This window comes from Neodiprion pinetum, chromosome 4 (genome assembly GCF_021155775.2).
Source record: "Neodiprion pinetum isolate iyNeoPine1 chromosome 4, iyNeoPine1.2, whole genome shotgun sequence".
NCBI lineage: Eukaryota > Metazoa > Arthropoda > Insecta > Hymenoptera > Diprionidae > Neodiprion > Neodiprion pinetum.
The window spans coordinates 37,899,064-37,918,009 of NC_060235.2; the positions used below are offsets into that span (position 1 = coordinate 37,899,064).

General features: G+C 37.2%; 1 protein-coding gene across 2 annotated transcripts in view; it reads left to right on the forward strand.

The window, feature by feature from the left end:
• Positions 1–18,946, forward strand: part of Nuak1 (Nuak family kinase 1) — a 29,015-nt gene that overhangs the window by 3,163 nt on the left and 6,906 nt on the right. Inside the window, exons 3-12 of one of the 2 annotated variants that reach the window (XM_046623920.2) lie at positions 10,307–10,420; positions 10,745–10,944; positions 11,040–11,510; positions 11,636–12,143; positions 12,270–13,455; positions 13,729–14,073; positions 14,264–14,640; positions 14,775–15,071; positions 15,265–15,300; positions 15,759–15,919. In XM_046623920.2, coding sequence (XP_046479876.1) covers positions 10,323–10,420; positions 10,745–10,944; positions 11,040–11,510; positions 11,636–12,143; positions 12,270–13,455; positions 13,729–14,073; positions 14,264–14,640; positions 14,775–15,071; positions 15,265–15,300; positions 15,759–15,919 — 3,679 coding nt within the window. In that variant the 5' untranslated portion in view covers positions 10,307–10,322. The remainder of the gene's footprint in view (positions 1–10,306; positions 10,421–10,744; positions 10,945–11,039; positions 11,511–11,635; positions 12,144–12,269; positions 13,456–13,728; positions 14,074–14,263; positions 14,641–14,774; positions 15,072–15,264; positions 15,301–15,758; positions 15,920–18,946) is intronic. The other variant, XM_046623924.2, reaches the window with a different exon arrangement.

Below are 18,946 nucleotides of genomic sequence, written 5' to 3' on the forward strand. Positions count from 1 at the left end.
TTTTTTCGATCCTATTGAAACTTTTTGATCGTAGACAGTCACAGCCTTTTTTAATTCTCATTTTCAATTATTATTCTTGAACTAGAGTCGTATTGGAGTAAGTGATTGCTACGTTTTTTTTTTCTTTCTCCTTTCTTCTTAGATCTTAACTATTTCGTACAGCTTCCATTTTTTACCAACGCAGTGTAAATTGTATGTGCTTTTCTTAGTTAGCTTACTGTTCAAACCGCCCTGCTTCTGTTCAAGATAGAAACGGATTGACGGGTTGTTTGAAAGACGGGCAGCCGACTCCGAAACGAATCTCCTGCGCAGAACCCATAATCGAAACACCGTTTTCATTACTTAGTATCATTTTATCTCTTATACGTTGTTATCTTCAAATGCATCTCTCCAACTTCGAGTCAGCGCTGCAAAATTTTCGCGAAGATAAAATTCACTTGATAAATGTCTTGCAGAGATTTATTTATTTTTTTTTGTTTTGTAAATTAATTATTCAATCGTAAAACTGATAGAAAAAAATTTGCCAAAGAGTGCTGCAATGTATCTCCTCACGTATCTATCGATCCTCGACGAACAAAATCGTAACCTGTAAAAATGCAAACACGTTCGATAAATTGATTAACAATTTACCCGCGTCGTTAGGGTTCAATAAAGTATTTCAGTTTATTTCGAGTTATCGCATAAAAGTAATAGATGCTATAAAAAAATTGAAAAAAAAAAAACAAACCACAAATTTAACTTTGTACACTTCATCAATTTTTCACAGCTGAAAGTAATAATCAATATTTACACATTTCTCGAGCTAATTTATTTTTCTCTCATCGATTGCTGTCGGTACATAAGAATTTCTGACTTGCCTGATTAATTGAATCGTTATTCTTGGAATGAAAATAACGAACGTGAAATTTTACGATAAAAATTTTTTCTATTACTGATATTACTGGGCAGATCGTGAAATCGAGTTTCTGCAGCAACGGATTTACGCTGTCACAAATTTTTCGCCAAACGATCTCAGGGGTTCTGAATCGGGGCGATAATCTATCATGTCCACACAGCTGGTTAAGGTGGAAGGTCGAAAAGGCCGAGATAAAATTTGTCGGGCAAATTTGTTTAAACGACATAGAGTGATCGCAAATTCACTGCTGTGTATAATGTAATATACGTTGCGTACACGATGACTATGTACAATATGTTCATTCTTCATACATCCATCCTTGGTAAAACGATACACGACCTCTGCTTATATGTATAATACAGTCTATCTGCTCACCGAGTGCAAGAATATTATTATTATAAAATAAAGACGGAAGTCTCTTAATTAAAATACCTATATATCGTGTGTATAATGTGAACCAATATACAGAAGCAGGGAAACGAAATCGTTGTGGTTATTTGAAAAAAACGATAATATAGTAATGATATTTAGAATTTTAAGAAGAACAACAGTTGTATGAGTCAAGGATTTATTTGATTATCTCATCGAGTTACCGTTCTTCACGGGAAGTTGTGATTTCATTATTCAAATATCGCTGCTATCAGTAATCAGTCTTTCGGTTTATACCGTCTTCAACTGTTTGAATTTTTTCTTCCGGAACCGAAAAACGTGGTTCTGGGTTTAAAATGAAAATGAGTTTTGAGGCAGAAACCGGAAAATCTAGCACCTATGTGTTACTGTTCTATGTATTTGATTACACTGAGAAAAATTTCATTTGTTACAGTAACTAGAAAAATTCAGTAAAACAAGTATCGTTAAAAAAACTTACTTAAAAAATTTTCGCAACAGTTGCAAGAAAATATAGCAACAGCGATCGTAATGAGAAAGAACAGTAACGGATACCAGACTTTTCGGTAACAGCTAGATAACTAATTTTCATTTTTTACCTAGAACTATATTTTTCGATCATGGTAAAAAATGAAAATAGTTAAGGACTAAAAATTTCTCTCAGTGTACGGTCACTCGTACTGTATATTCATTAGGTTGAAGTTAATGACGTTAGCGTCACAATATATGTTTAGGAAAAACTGTTATTTCGCAAATTTAAGATTATCTGAAATTTGTGAAAAACCTGAATAGAGCAAATCGTGCTCATTTTTTGAACAACAACCTCCTTCAAATTCATTCTAAAATTGCGAAGTAACGATTTAACTCGTAATGTTTGCTCAAGTTAACGTTACTAACTTGAACGTTGTTTATTTTCTCGTAACTATCGGGGTAATTTGATATCGGCGTAAGAATAAATTCTTACCGAGATCCTGTCTGAACGAAAGAAATGTAGGAAATTAAACGAACAAATTTAAGGTGTTATTGGTCGGATATTCTCACCGAGACTCACTCTTCGTTCAAAATATCCGTCTAATAAAACCTTGACCTAACAATAACCAGAAAATTTGGTATAATTGACAACTACGACCGTACACGTGTAACATTCCTCGTACAAAATTGTCTCGTATAATTCCAACAGGGTTAAAACCGTCGTTGCAAAGATGAAAGTTGACCGAAATCGCTAATTTCCTCGCGTGGTTTCGGAGCAGCTGCCTCCCGTTTTATGATTAACCTACAGCAAGCACGACGGTAGGCACAGAGTGACTTCTAAAACGGTCCTCCTCCCTCCGATCGTGCGTAAAATATTGGCACGAGGTTGGGAAAAGGCTTACCTATAAACGAGCGATTGGATCGGTTAAATTAATCCTGAGAGGGATCGGCGGACCGGTCGGGGACGAATGACGACGAATGACGAATGATGGATTATGGGTTTCGGGGCTCCTCCGCTTCTCTAATCTTCCCGATGTTCTTCGACGAAGACGGAAAGAAGCATTAGGACGCGGTGGTTCAGGATCCTGAGCCATGCGACACGATCTTCGCACAAGCTGTCGTCTAAAAATATATCAGTAACGCCGATTGAGTATCGAGAACGCCTTCAAAACGCGAACACGTGCGCCTCGCTACCTCGACGCTGCCAATAGTCCGGTAAAAGTGGATTGCCCATGTCCGAGTTGCTCCACGGCACAATATATATATATATAATATATATATATACATATACATGTACACTCAAATCTCAAAAGACACTGGCATGCACGAAATTACGCTGCGGCGGTGACGAAATTCCGATTAGTGATAGTATTGAGGGTGCAGTTTCCGCGCGACGCTTTTATCGATAATATCGAACACTCGAGATTCCAATTTTTCGCATACCCGCGCGAATGAGTTTCTTTTTCTTTTATGCCGTACCAAAATCTGGATTAAATTTTGGAAGCGTATTCGAAAGTGTAATCGAAAAATAGTTTATTCAAAGGAAATACTTATTACAAGAGACATTTGTTTAAATTTCAAATGGTTATCATACTTGTGGCAAGAAAAGTTCATTTGAAATGGAATGAGAGAATTTTTTGAATCGTTAATATTTACCTGCCAAGCGGTATTTGAGTAAATCATATCTTGGATCTAACTTTGTTTTTCCCAGTGGCAGTTACGATCAGTCCAATTAAACAGACGCATTGTTACACAGTTCATTGTATGTATTATGCGTTACATATGTCAGCTGTACCGTAAATAATATGATGCCGTTGATAGCGTGACCGAAAATTGGAATAATTACTGTAGTGAAAATAATAAAAGATAAGGAAAGCTTGCATGAGGGAATCACGCAGACGAAGAACAGCTGCATTACAGCGGAAATAGTATCGCTGTCGTTTACCGGGGTTATAGCTGTTCGGAAATCCGATACAGAAGAAGAAGAAGAAGAAGAAGAGGAAGAGGAAGAAGAGGAAGAGGATCCGAGGAGGAGGAGCGCGTGTTATACGGTGATAACCGTGGCAGGTTTATACGGTAATCCATCGGACTGCATCGTCATTCGTTTATTTAAAACGTGTTTTTTTTTTAGTTCTTTTTTAACGTTTATGGGAAACATTCGGGGCATGGCATCGTATAGTTTCGTTGGGTGGGAGTAAAAGTGTAGAAAGATCCAAAGATACAAGGGTTAAGATACCGAATTTTCAATTACGCGACAATCTATTTCATGGAATTTTAAAGTGTAGAAGAAAGTCGCAATATGGAAATGTCAAAATGTAGAAAAATGAAAGTATCCAGAGCTAAAATATATCAATCGTCAGAACGAACTAGAATATAGCAGTAAACAATGTAGAATCGTAGAAATCCTGACGATTCTTACATATTCTGCATTCTGATGACGCTTCTATCATATTACAACTATTTCTATATACACGATTTAAAATTCTGTGAAATGGATTTTATTTTAGAAAATTTGATATTACGTGCCTTCTGTTTTCTTATATTCCTACATTTTTACCCCAACCTAGTTGCGGTCGTTCGTCAATCCATTTCTGGAAATTGATTTCACGTTCAATGTTATATCTGATGAAACAGAAAACTAGAGAAGAAAAATGACGAGGCTGAAGTTAGAAACGTTATATGTATAGTAACGATTCACGTTTCGGAAGACCGGCAATTTAGTAATTTTAGGAATCTCTGGAATTCAGTAAATCATAATAGGGCAAAGCGGTAATTCATATAATTTCAAAACTCGTCCACTTCAAAGTCACAAAAAAATTGCAAAATAGTAAAATGGCAATTTTTTCCCCCAATATTTCGTCAAGCCAACGTCGTTACTAATTTCTTCAGCCCCGTGAAAAACGCGCTTCCAGCTACAGTAGAAAGGTTTGTGTTTTTCTTTTCTTTTCTCTTCTTTTTCTTTTTTTCACTTTCCTTCCATGTTTGGCGGAGGGACGGGGACCATGAACGCAGGATATACACTTAGGAACGAAAACATATCTCGCTTGCATCTACGTTGTAAAAACATCGGTTCCATTCCATTCGTTGCAGGTTATTATAGTTCCTTGCAGGTTCGTTCGTTCGTTCAGACGGTTGCGCGTTTTGCATATAAGAGCAAATCGTTAAATGAAACACAACTCGGCGACTCTGCATGCGCCGCCCCCGAGTTCATTTGCGGGTAGATTCATCCGTGTGTGCAGGCATCTGCCTCACACACGTGGATGCATGCATCCGTGCATCTCTGCGTGGAAAACACGCAGAAGAGAAAATCGACACGAGGCATGAATGCAACCCGCAGGCTTGCTAAAATATGCAGACAGCATCGCGTTATGTCCACCAACCTAGCTGCTTTTCGAGGTATACGAACTTGTGCAAACACCAACCCTCCACCTTCCTTTTTCCCTTCCCGCATCCGTTTCCCTCCTCCTGCTTCTTTCGCTCAACTGAAACTCCGTCTACGGTGGATGTCTAACGCGTAATGTTGCTGAAAATTTACAAATATATAATACCGATACGTTATGCGAAATTTCATCAAATTCTGCTGTTTCACTTCTCCTCTGGTATCATGTATGTACAATATACACTGAGAGAAATTTTTAGTTCCGGTTACCGTTCGGTCCTTAACTATTTTCATTTTTTACCAGAATCGAAAAATATAGTTCTAGGTAGAAATTGAAAATTAGTTTTCTAGCTGTTACCGGAAAGTCTAGTATCCGTTACTATTCTTTCTCATTACGATCACTGTTGCTATATTTTCTTGCAACTGTTGCGAAAATTTAACGCTCGTGCAACGATAAATTGACGTTAAAGCCTTGTTTAAATAAAAAAGTAGAGTAAACCGAAAGAACTGATTTTGCGTTTCAATAACCAAAAAAGGATCGACAATAGCGCAAAATGGTTACGCGTACCTCGTTTTTCGTAATTCCAACAATATTCGAACAGTTTTTTTTAACGATACCTGTTTTACGGAATTTTTCTAGTTCCTCCAACAAATGAAATATTTCTCAGTGTTCGTTATACAAATTGTTAAATATCTCTGGCTTTAGCGTTATTATACCCATGTATTTCATACACGGAAAACCTGTCAAATCCGCAGAATTTCCAATTTATTATACTACGAAAAATTTAACGCAATCAGAAAATTCTATTTGATAACAATTTAAAATCAATTTTAGAGAAATATTTACTAATCATTCTATTAAGTGAAGAGATTTATTGTTATACAGTATTGCAGAAAAGCTGAAGAAGTTAAAGAGGAATTTTTTATACTGTAATAATTTTCAATACTTCGAGATTGATTATGTGTTCACTTTTGACGAACAGTTGTACATAAGTATGTACAACTTATTTGATCCTACTCCTCTTTATTCATATTTGTTTAAATTCATCTCGGTGAATAAATTCTATCAAGACAACACCGTTGTTTTACCAATTATTCCACCAATCGTCAGAAAATAAATGTGCCTTGATTTTCCGTCTGAATATACCAGAAACCATCGACGTAAATCTAGAAGTAATTTAAACGATTGAACAAATAGTTTAAAAAAACAAAATCGAATAAAAGATTGGTTTTTCTTCTTGGTATTTTCTTCTTCTCATGCTTGGCGCATTCGGGTTTGTCAAAAAAATTCGAGTTTCGGACCCCCGGTGTTCCTGAGTCGACTTCCATTAACTAATCGAACTATAAATCTATGCTTCCAATCGTTGTTAAATTTTTTTCCTCCGTACTTGTCAAAGTATGGGTATAACGCGCGAGCCTGCAACCTTTAGGAGATGATAATATCCCCGATAATATCAATCGCCTAATGCTTTCGGGAAATTGACACAGCGTTATACTGGAAGAAGGTTTTCTTGTAGTCGCTCAGAGATTATCCTGCATCAATTTACTGAGAAGAAAGTGCGTCTTTTACGCCGAGAAAATGTAAACTGTTGTATTCTGCAATCGTGCAGCGTAGATCGAGAACTGGGTCGGATTCATGCCTGCCTACTACTCTTTAAAATTCATGCTACCGTTTGAAATTCGTTCCACGTGTTCGTAGGAGAGACCAGAGCCAAAGTTGCTGTATGCATGCGAGACAAAGTGGATATTTTCTGAATATACAATTCGCAATGCTAAAATGAAACGATACACCTTGGTTTATACCTTCACTCATCATATTTTATTCCATCGTGTACGCCGAGCAGTGTTTTTCTTTTAGAACTTGTAACCGCGTTCGAATAATTTTTAAAACTATACGCATTACACGTATTACTGCAGAAAATTCTTCGCTTTGCCTGTGACCTTACAAGTTCAGGATGAATTGAAACCGCTCCTTTTTCCCCGCAATGATTTATCCTGCAAATCGTGACACCGATATTTCAATATTACATGATCCGGTTTTACTGGGATTTGCTTTCGCCATCATTATTATTCGCTTATACATGCCGCATGTCCATATATAAAATACACATTCGATCTTGGTCAATTAATTACTTACCATCTACGTCAAGGCACGTATGTATAGTACGTACGTATCGTATGTAACGTTTCTGCTTATACATGTGTGTAATACGTCGCGGATAATTTTAGCCATATACCAGTCGTCGGAACTGACTATACAGTCTTCGCGGGTTCTGTAACTTGATTTTTTTAATTGACAAACCGTTTTGACATGCACAATGTTGTAGGTACATTTACTAGAGTTATTACCCAGTGTTGCTTAATTTCATTAATTATAATTGATACGTCATCTCGGGGTATAAACTATCCAATCGTATAAAATGAAATTTCAACTGTGCAGATTTTTTCTTCTGCCATATCGGCACGAGCAAACAGCGCCGGGGTTAACGAAACTTAAGTTCACTTTTAATTATACCGATTAAAGTGATCGTGACTCATCATCTCACCACTCCATATGCTAATAATGTCCGATGCAGCTACAACTGCAACGCTGCACTTCTAACGACAGGAATCTGCGTCTGCAGCCATACGACTTACATACGAATTGCAGTTTGAATTCTTACTCTGGGCTAAAATGCGTGTCTCAAATCTCAATCAAGAATCGACCCTCGTCATTTATACCGCTTCAAAACTTGATCAAAAACGTACAAGATACTTAAAAAAGAAAAAAAAAAAATCGCTGTGAAAACGTTGAAACAACGAATAATTACAAAACATTTTGCTTTTCCAAAATTGCTTTTTATAAAATGCCACAACTTTTCTACGTTACTTCTTTGGCTGAAACAATATTTCGGCATCTACCGGTTCACGCTGGAGCCAGTTTTACTCCATTGGCCAGTGACTTATGTCGTCACAAAGAGCGCGCGCGTTTCAAACGATAACTACGATGAAAGTTTGAATTTCTTCAATATTCCTTCGTTCTTTTTCTTTCTGGAAATTCGAGAATTAATCAGTTTCATTTTCCCGCGGCGCTGTGCCTAGGCGAAGAAAATAAACGACCGAATAAAAGAAATTGATCAAACTCTCTGGCTGTCTCGCGAATTCAAACAACCCGTTGAACCTGGGTTTACGGATTTGATGGCTAGCCGTGGCTTCTGCAAGGTCCGCGGGCTTCCTGGACGCCGGACGAACGGCTCTCGCCGGTAGAGGTGGATGTGTAAAAGCCGGCAAGGCGACACACGGCGTCTCGACGCCGAAAATAGCCCTCCGCATTCTCTCTTTTCATCTACGTTCGTGCCCACATCCATACAACCCAAACTTATACCAGCGACTCTAAGCGCGTCATCCGCCGCCTCTCGCAGAGACAAAAAATGTATCGCCTATTTATTATGCCCTCTCCCTCTCTCTATGAGTCTTCTCCCCTACCCTTCTGCACCCTCTTCTTGCACCCTGTGCATCCCGTGCAGGTTACAGGAAACATCGGACCTTGCCAAAGACTGTCCGGTATTAGTCCGAACCATCCGTCCCAAACGAATGAATTTCAGTTTTAACATATCGCAAGAGATTATCAGAAGCTTGTAATGTGCGTATAATGTAGGTATAATCAACTATCTCGTCTGTATAGTTATGCTTACGTCAACAGGGGTCGCCGCTCTCCGCGAAACACGCTTGATCTAAATCCAAAGCTTTCAATCGGATTTTAGAGGACTATAGATAGGATCATCCGTAATCCGTGAATTATTTTTATGTGATTCATCGGGCTCCTAAGTGGTCTGCGCGTAATCCGTCGCGTTAATCGTTGTATGTTAATTTTGGATTTCTCAATGTATTTTAGAGGAATTTTCTGATTTTTTATTTTTAAAACAATCGACTCACCGCTCTGCCTACTTGACAATCCATTAGTCGCACTGTTCTAATGCAATTGTACAGCTTCAAGTACCCGATAGAGTCGCTCTTGTATACCAGCATAGAAGTGTCCAGACCCTTACCGTCATCATCATTGAGGTGCTTCTTGACCCATATTTTGTAATTCAGCGAAATAGGTTGAGGAGAAAACGATTTTTCTCTTCCTCACATTTCTTGGTTTCAGTGTGTGCAAAGATTTAAAATTTTGAATTTGATTCTTCCTTCAAAGCTGTGGGAGTAAATAAAACGCTCCAACGGAAATTAAAAGCATTCACCTAACGATGAATTTATGCGATGTAGATAAATGGGTCAAATTTTATACCTGGGTAACTGAAGAAACAGATAAATCCGTGTAGGTATACCTGTGGTTTTAGGACGTGGGTAGTAAGCTGGGATAGAGTAGCAGAAAGAAGAAAAAGAGAATAGTCTACACATTTCTTGGCTTTTTGAGCAAACTTTTGTTATTGATGCCCTGGGGAATTGTTTGCGATATCTATAGTTCGAGATAATCTCGTAGAAAATCCCGTCGTTACTCGTCTTTTAAAGAAAAGTGATAAAAACTTTTGCGCAAAAAGCTCGGCTATAAGCCCAGCTGAAACAAACTTTCTGGTCATCGGTATGACAAGAAACTGGGTGAGAAATACGACTTACATTTCTTTTATCTAAATATTTACAATTTATTTCAAATTTTTTACCCTTGAACAATTGTGGCGTGGTTGGTGATCATGCGTACAATTTTTAATGGTACGAATGGACAAGTGTCTGAACACTCCTTGGATTTATTCTACAATTTACCCGGACTCCCAACGATTTATTCAGCTTATTAATCACTTCACTTAGCCGGTTGTTTAGACATCTGCAACAGACATGCAAATTAATTTACCATTCTTCCCCCAGGAGCCAAGTAATTGATAATCCACGAATGTCTTCAGAAATCCAGTGAATGTATCACCAAAGATCTTTAAACTAAAACGAAAAAAAGCAAACAAAATATCTTTATTCTTTAACATCACATATACAAGGCTTACATATCTATAATTCTGTTCAAACATTCCTCAGTGCCTTACATACATTTTTATATATAGGTATATACATTGTCGTATAATTAACAGAGACGAGAACCGTCTAGTGACTTGATATGATAGTACTGGGCAACCATGGAATTTCTATGTAATAATTAAGATTAGACTGGCAGTCAGTAATTTGAACATATTTTACATTGGTTTCAGATAAAAAACAGTCAAGATGGTGGTCGGTGAAGCAAGTATACACAATATAATGGGGGGGATGGAGAGCACAGGAGGAGTGCGTCTTCACAATCACAAGAGAAAATTAAAACAGCGGTAAGCATATAAAATAGGATGATCTCACTTATATCCTTTGATATTTGGGATAACATTTAAATTGGAACTGTAGCTGTTCACATTATAGCGAAGAAGCCTCATTTGTTATGTAGATTGAGTGCTGGTTAATTCGTTGTTGACATTTATTCAAGTAGCCTGCATTCCGTGCCAAGATATTTGATTGAGAATTTAATTGTTGGCACATCTAGGCGCCCGACAGCCATCCGAATAAAAATAATCATTCCTGCGATGACTGAGCTTTTTTTGTAGTAAAATTCTGTGGTTATTGTACATTCATATTTAATGTGTATTGTTTTATTTTAGATTCGATATTATTAAAAAACTAGGACAAGGCACCTACGGTAAAGTCCAATTAGGTATAAATAAAGAGACTGGCCAAGAAGTTGCTATAAAAACAATAAAAAAATGCAAAATTGAAACTGAGGCCGATCTTATTAGGATACGGAGAGAGATACAAATCATGTCGAGTGTACAGCATCCCAATATTATTCACATATATGAAGGTAAATAAATGTTCGAGCAAACACACCGTTATAATAATGTGAAACTTTCAGGTTCGCTGCTCACAATGTTTAATAAATTATTTGATATCTTGCAGTGTTCGAAAATCGGGAAAAAATGGTACTCGTCATGGAATATGCAGCCGGTGGTGAACTTTATGATTATTTAAGCGAGCGAAAAGTTCTCTCAGAGCACGAAGCAAGAAGAATATTTCGTCAGATATCCACAGCTGTTTATTATTGCCATAAGCATAAGATTTGCCACAGAGATCTTAAGTTGGAAAACATACTATTGGACCAAATTGGAAATGCAAAAATTGCCGATTTTGGTCTCTCAAACGTTTTCGACGAGCAGAGATTGCTCAGCACTTTTTGCGGCAGTCCGTTATACGCTAGTCCTGAAATCGTCAAAGGGACACCTTACCATGGACCAGAAGTTGATTGTTGGAGCTTGGGAGTACTTTTATACACATTAGTTTACGGTGCCATGCCATTTGATGGCTCTAATTTTAAAAGACTAGTCAAACAGATTTCACAATCGGACTATTTCGAACCAAAAAAGCCATCCCGTAAGTTGAACATGTCCATTATATTACAACATTATCCATTCGATACAATTTCAGAAGCAGATATTAGATCCTTCGATGATGGTTAGGCTCAGTAATCGCTATACTATCTATGACTGTGTTTTCAGCTGCCTCCCCACTAATCAAGGACATGCTGACGGTTTGTCCGACGAGAAGAGCGGATGTTGAAAAAATTTGCACACATTGGTGGGTGAACGAAGGCTACGAACAAAATTGCCTCGATATAGCAGAAGATTTGGCAGCTCAAACTCCGGTCAGATTGGATCTGTTACTTTCATTGGTACCTCAGTCAGCTAGTGCTGACAAATTAGTCGTAGGCGATCAGCAAGCCACTGGCGATGCGACCGGCAATATGTCCACCGAGACTCTGGTTCCAACCAGGTGTCATTCCGTTGGTAGCTTGATGGAATTAGATCAGAATAATTCCGACAGAAGAATAAGAGAAATGGTTGACGAAGAGCCAAGGGCAGCGACAACTGGTGATGCCAAAAGAAAGTTGGAAACTACGCCGTCTATGGACGAAACAGCCGCGGCTGGTGTTAAAAGGAAAGAAAGATCCAGACGAAAAGAAAGGACGGAGGAAAGGGAACCCAGGCAGTATAGATCTGGCACTAGGTACGTGATTGCTTTTTCGCTTTGTACAATAAAGAAGTTAACAAAGAGAAGCGAGTTACTTCATATTACTCTTTTCAATTTTAGTACCCACCAGTGGCTCACAACATATTTTTTATTTTATTTCAGACATTATTCAGCTCCTATACCAAACCCAATAGAGGAAGCAATGGAAGTGGATCCATCTGCGCTGGTAACTGTTCCTACAAGTAAAACAGTTGATATAAACCAACTCGAAGGTGCGGCAGCTTGCCTCGAGTTGATCGAAGAGTCGAAAGAAAAGGCACTCAGTCATGAACGAAGTAAAACACCGGTAGTACCGACGCAAGAAGCTGAAGAAACGATAGGTAAAAAGTTGTCGGATGAAAAAGTAGAGCTAAAAGTGCAGACTGCTGTGAAACAAGATGTAGACAGTGAGACAGTGGATATCCACGAGGAGGAAACTGATGCCAAATCAATACAAAAAACTGTACAAAGTAGCCCTGACGATAAACCAGTTGTGACGTCTAATGAGACAAATGAGAAACTCTCTCAAGATAGCCAGATTGAAAACACCAAATCTGAGGTGCTGACAAAGGGTATAACTGCTGCGACTGAAGCTGAGAATAACGATGTTGTGCTGAAAAGTGAAGAGTCTTCTTCCGAAGCTGTGGTCAAATCCGAGGAAGTTAGTAAAGATGAGAAGAAGCCTGTAAAAAAATTAAAGGAAAAATCACTTTCTCTAGATTCTGATGTAGTTAATGACACTTCAGAAGTACCAGCAAGGCCAGTTGAGAGACGTCGATCTAAGATCTTTGAAACTGCTGAAAAATTCAACCAGCTGGCAGCTACTACCGAAAGTGATAAACCAAAGAAGATTTTCATTCCTGGAGTAAACGTCGGAGGTGCCAAGCGTGCCTTTGAGCGCAAGGCCAGTCTTTCGTCAATCACACCACCTCAAACTACGAAACACAGTGCATCCAAAGTTATTATCGAAGTGCCTGCAGTTGCAAGGGACGATAAGATACCGGAAAAGATCAGCAACACCCCAAGTACGGAAAATAATAACAATAAAGCGGACAAATGCTTGCAGAGCAAACTCGAGGAAGAGAAGAAACGTGCTGTAGACATTATCACCGGTGCAATCGGTAAACCACCGGTAATGAAAAAAACCAATGGATCACCTCCAACTTCTCCCCAGAATCATAGTGCCAACAAATTAGGACTGAAAGTGCAAGTCGGACCAAATGACTTGAGAAATGCCACCGTGTCAGTTTCCACACCTGTTGAGACTAAGTTCCCATTCGAATCAAAGCCAGTTTTGCAGGCAGAGGCGGTGAGTTATCTGTTAATTCAAACAGGGCATCACTTTGCAATACCTGTATCTTTGTATACCTGTAAATGCAGATAATACTAAAATTCAAAGTTGAAGTAATATGATGAACGAAGTTTTTGTTCATAATTTTTATAGGACGAGAGAAAATTTAAAGTAAAAAAAAAATTATTTCCATTTTTCCTATAACACAGATATAACATTTCTCTCTTAAGAATAAATGTGCGACGCTAATGACGTCTTGAAAGCTAAAAAATGTGTTATTTGTTTTATCAGGTGCCAGGTGCGGTTGAATCATCAAATATGAGTGGCTCCGTTCCAGACGAGCCAAAGAAGTCGAGTAAAATGGAAATCACTTTGAAGAGTGCCACCTTACCCAGACCGAGAAAGACTAGCAAGGCCGAAATTACATTAGCTGGAGTCAAATCAGCAGACAATACAGCATTCAAATCCGAAGTAGAGGCCAAGATTGACGCCTTCCATCCACAAAAATTGAGAACACAAAGATCAGAGGTTGCTTTCCCAGTCGCTGCTGCCGTACCTCAGGCTAACAGAAGCTCCAGCTTAGAACCAGAAAACAGGATGAAAAATATACCAAAGGAAAGAATTATACCTATTCAGGTATACATTTTATTGATTCTAATAGATAGATTTTTCAAGGGAACAAAATATCTTAAGCCTTACCTTTTCAATCCTTTGTTGGAAGCTGCTTTTGAATATTCTGCTAAAATGTATCCCAGTAAAAAAAAAAAAACAGTAATATAATAAACCATAATTTATTTATAAAAATTGGTGGACTTCTTTGCATTAGGTTGAATCTGGGCGTCAGCTCCCGCAGCAAGGACCATCAACGCCACCGTCAAAACCACCAATGCCGCAACGCTCCATGTCTCAGCGATCAGGTTCACTTTCTCGCCAATCTACTGCTGACTCTGATACCGACAGTGCATTAGGCTCGACTACGGGACCTGAACCAATTCGAAAGAGTCCTAGGGAATATATAATTCCCATCGCAGTAGAGGGTGGTGGATATGTCACACCCAGATCAGGCAGTTTAGAACCTGAAAGTAAGGCGAGCACACCGACTAGCACTAGTGCGCCCAGATCAAGATTTGGACGACCAAGAAGAATGAGTTCTTTATTATCAGATGCCAGTGAAGATGAATCTCCGTTCTCAACATTGCATAGGCAAGTGCAATTCGATTGAAAGAATTCGGTTATATTCATCATCATAAACGATATGTAGCTAAAGACTTTTGAATGACATTGATTCAAAATTACTAACGTCATTTGATTATAAACTAAAGAAATATCTTTTACAGAGATAACGATGATATTTTGCAACGACATATGCATCGGTTAAGAAGTTCCAGACCATCTAGGAAAGCACCGGAACATGCAGATAGTTTGTCATCAGGAGAAGATGACGACGACGATGGATTTGAACTTTTAACTGCAGAAAACTTGTTTTCCACTTTATTATCTAGAGTTAGAAGTTTGACTCAAAGACTTAATGTAGATGACAACAGAAGTACAGGATTTCCAAGCAGCAGACTACTCGGTAGATTAGGATCTAATTCGCCGCAAGGTTTTTGGGGTGTTCACGAACCATTATCCAGGTAATACAGATTGAAATTTCCAAAAATTATATTCCATTGCATTAAAATTTGATATGTGTTAATGATGTGATATCAATTGGTTATATTAACACTACCATTTGCTTTATGCAATTAAATCGGTATTTAAAACATTTCTTGGTAAATATTGATGGAGTTAAAAATCGCATTTAACAAAAGTGCTTATTTGTGCAAGCTACCAAAGCTATACCGAGACAAGGACTGTAATAACGTGAGTCCAGTCAGAGAAATTCTTAGGGATTTGGTGAATAGTTACTTCTTGATTATAGATTGCACAGTTTGTTTTTTCTCATACATGATCACGGCTGATTCTTAACCCTCCCGTAATATCTTTTCTTTGCCTGTTATGCATCACACTTCCAATTTATCGATATCGAAAATATTCGCGTCTCTCCCTTACGTACTATATCCAAATTAAAATTCCCTGAATTTTGTTTCCTCCACTTGCCCATTATCAAAAAACTGCTAATAGTATACGTATTACCTAATAGTTCGAAACACTAACCATCACTCATATTCACGTTTAAATGAACGAATTTCATATTGTTTTTAACACCAGTATTTTTCACTGTTTTTCAATTCTCATTCATCACACATTGTGGTAAAATATTTTTATTCCGGGATAACTTTTCCGCGTCAATGTTGATTGAACTTTGTCCTGCGATACAGGCGGTTGTCAGAGTCGCAGTTCAGACGTTCGTTGAGTCGTGACACGGATAGATTTGGCAGAAAGGAGCCTTCAAACCCGGGAACTCCGAACAGTCCTGGCCCACGTAATACACCCTCACGAGAGAGCATCTTTGAAATGGGTAGCAACACACTTCCACGAGGTAAAAGCGTGCAATAGAATGTGTGTACAGCTCACCGTGGAATATACATTACCTTTTCAAACTCTGTATATTTTTATCTATTATACTTGGAGTGCAGTAATTAACTGGTAATTTTTGCATTTTGAGGAACAATAGCATACAAAAATGCAGTGCAGTGTCTATTCCACGATGAACTATGAACAGAATACGTATTACATTGTATAATTGCGTGTTTGACGATTATATAGAATTTTAAAGTGATTTAACAGAAGCTAAAATTACTTTTGGTTTTAGTACATTTTAATAAAGATTTGATCATTACAATTATTACAATTTATACAGTTGTGAAGGTGGGTATTTAGTTACTGTTAAGTCATAAAAGCATCCTGTTGAATTTTATCACTTATATTATACATAGAACTACCAGAGTGAAAAAATTTAACGGGAAGTTTGCCATGCATCTCCTAGTACCTAGCTGTCGTCGAGTCGTTGATAGACAAAGCATATGTATATTTTTTTTATATTCATTTACCTATTACTTCTCTGTTTTTTCCTTCGAATAATTTTATTTTTGCTGTATATTTCTTAGGTATATATAATTATATACATGTATACATATAAATATTCTTTTTTTTCCTAATTTTCGCCTTGCCATGTTTTTTGCGATTTTTAGTTTTTGGTACTAACACTAGTTTAAATAGAGGAATATATCCTGAACAGGTGGGTAGTCAAGGTATTACCAAAATCTCTGTTTTGTATTACATGTTAATCGTATGGAATCACTTTTAAATTTGTTATGTATCCATAGCATAGAATTTGACTATCTTATAATCATTCTACTTTATTTTTCCCCATGTAGTCTCACTGTCAACACTGATGAATGATATTATCATTTTGATACTTCAGGCATGCTCAGTTTCTCGTTTGTCATTGTATCCAAAATTCTGAACAATATTTTAACTATCCATCAGTATATTTCGTCTAACCAAGAGATTATTTAGTTCTGTAGACACCAGAAACTCAGTATAGTACATAACATGTGATCATACTTTATCCAATGAGATAGGAAATAAATTCGGCAATTACTGATATTGATTACTATTTACCTGAAAAAAGGCATTGAACAAGTTTTTTGACATATACTTTCTCAACTATTTCTGTTGTAACTTCGCACATTTAGTTGTAAAAGCCAATGATTTAATAAATTTTTATTAGTCCCTATTTCAACATTGGCAAAATTCTAAGCTATGGAATCAACGTTATGAATTCTGTGCGGAGTTGAAAAATCGAAAATAAAATTGTCGGGTCACAATTACTGTTTGTAATAAATTGACGAATCAGTGGATGCTAAGAGCGAACAGTGCAGGCTAATACATGTGCAAACAAACAAGATTATACATTTACCTGAGGTTCGTTCTTGACATTAATTCTTTGCTATATTAGCACACTGTTCACTAAAACAATTTTTTTCGGTATCATTACTTCTGCCGTGAAAATCAGTAAGTTATAAACAATCGTAATTGAAATCCCAGCCCTCTCTGAATATAAAACCTCGTAACAATTATTGTATTGTTTCTGTCATGTACATTGTTGATTTTGATGAACCAGTAACATTTGAAGTAGTTGACATATTTCCTATCTCACTGAATTTACTATTGTTTGAAGCATGGATGCACACACCCATATATACAGAAGAACAAGAACTCTCTTCCACTATTCCTAAACGTCCTACTAGTGAAAAATTCAACGAAATATTCAAAGTCTATCGTCGACTCTTCAAACAGTTATTAAATCTAATTATTTATTTTCTGCTGGCTGATATTTGACAGACTATATTTTTGGTACGCCACAGTTCATATTGTGCTTGCTTTTGAATGATGCAACTCCTATTGCTTAATCATTTTTCGTAGATATTCTATAACAATGCCTTCTCGGTCCCTTCATTATAGCCAATTGAAAATGACCACAATTACTGTTAAACTTGTTAATTAACGAATGATACAAAACCGTAAAACAAGATATCTGCGCTCACATATGTAAATCTATGTGCATCCAAATTCTAAGTAGACTCTATCAAAAATAATATTCACCACAATGTTTCTAAATAAAGTACGTGTGCAAGTAAATTCAGTTCAATTAAAAAATAAAAGTAGCTCTATAATCTATTGCAGATAAAGTCGTTATTGTAATTAGAGATTGCTATCAGATGATAATTTCTTAAAGGAAAAAAAAATATCGAAGGCCTTGTTTGTTTGTATAATTTTTTTAGTAGCAAGTAAGTAGACTAACATACAGAAAAACACAACTGAGCCACTACCGAAAATATACTCTACAATTGTCAGCATCAGCTTTCTGTGGTATAATTCATTGACGGTCTTTTATGACGGTTGTTGCAGCGACCGTGCGAGTGACTCTGCGTAGGCGGGCCGACGCTAATCCCCAGTAGAAAAACAAGTTAGGTACTATACTATACCTAATCTAGTAAATCTGTCCATTTGACCACATAAAACCAGAACCTTGCCAATGTACCACATACACTTACCCTTGTTTTCTCAAACAACTGTTCTCTTCGATATTAGTGATAATGTATCAAGTTCATGCTGCATCGGATAGAAAAATTGTACACGAACAAGACATAAAGGCGACGAATCGAAAATTTCTGCCATCTACTTTAAACATTTGTTCGAGAAATAAATACCAAGAAATATTACACAATGCTAACTGCTGTGAACCTTTGAGCTGAAAATCTGTTTTGTTCGTAAACCCTTGTTGAAAATAAAAGATATATTTGTTCATGATTTGATTTATCCTGGAAAATATTATTCATGACAAAACAAGCTTGACTGTGTACGAAATATTATCGAAACGATTATAAATGCAAATGGTCCATTTTTATATCGATTTGTCTCCTAAGACTCGTTAAACGTTCTGTATTTTTCATTATTTTCTTTCATTGAAACCGCTATAAATCATCGCTAGCTAGATGTCCGAAAAGTGATTTTCAGGATAAATCATGTACGAGGCCTAAACATCATACACCATGTGTAT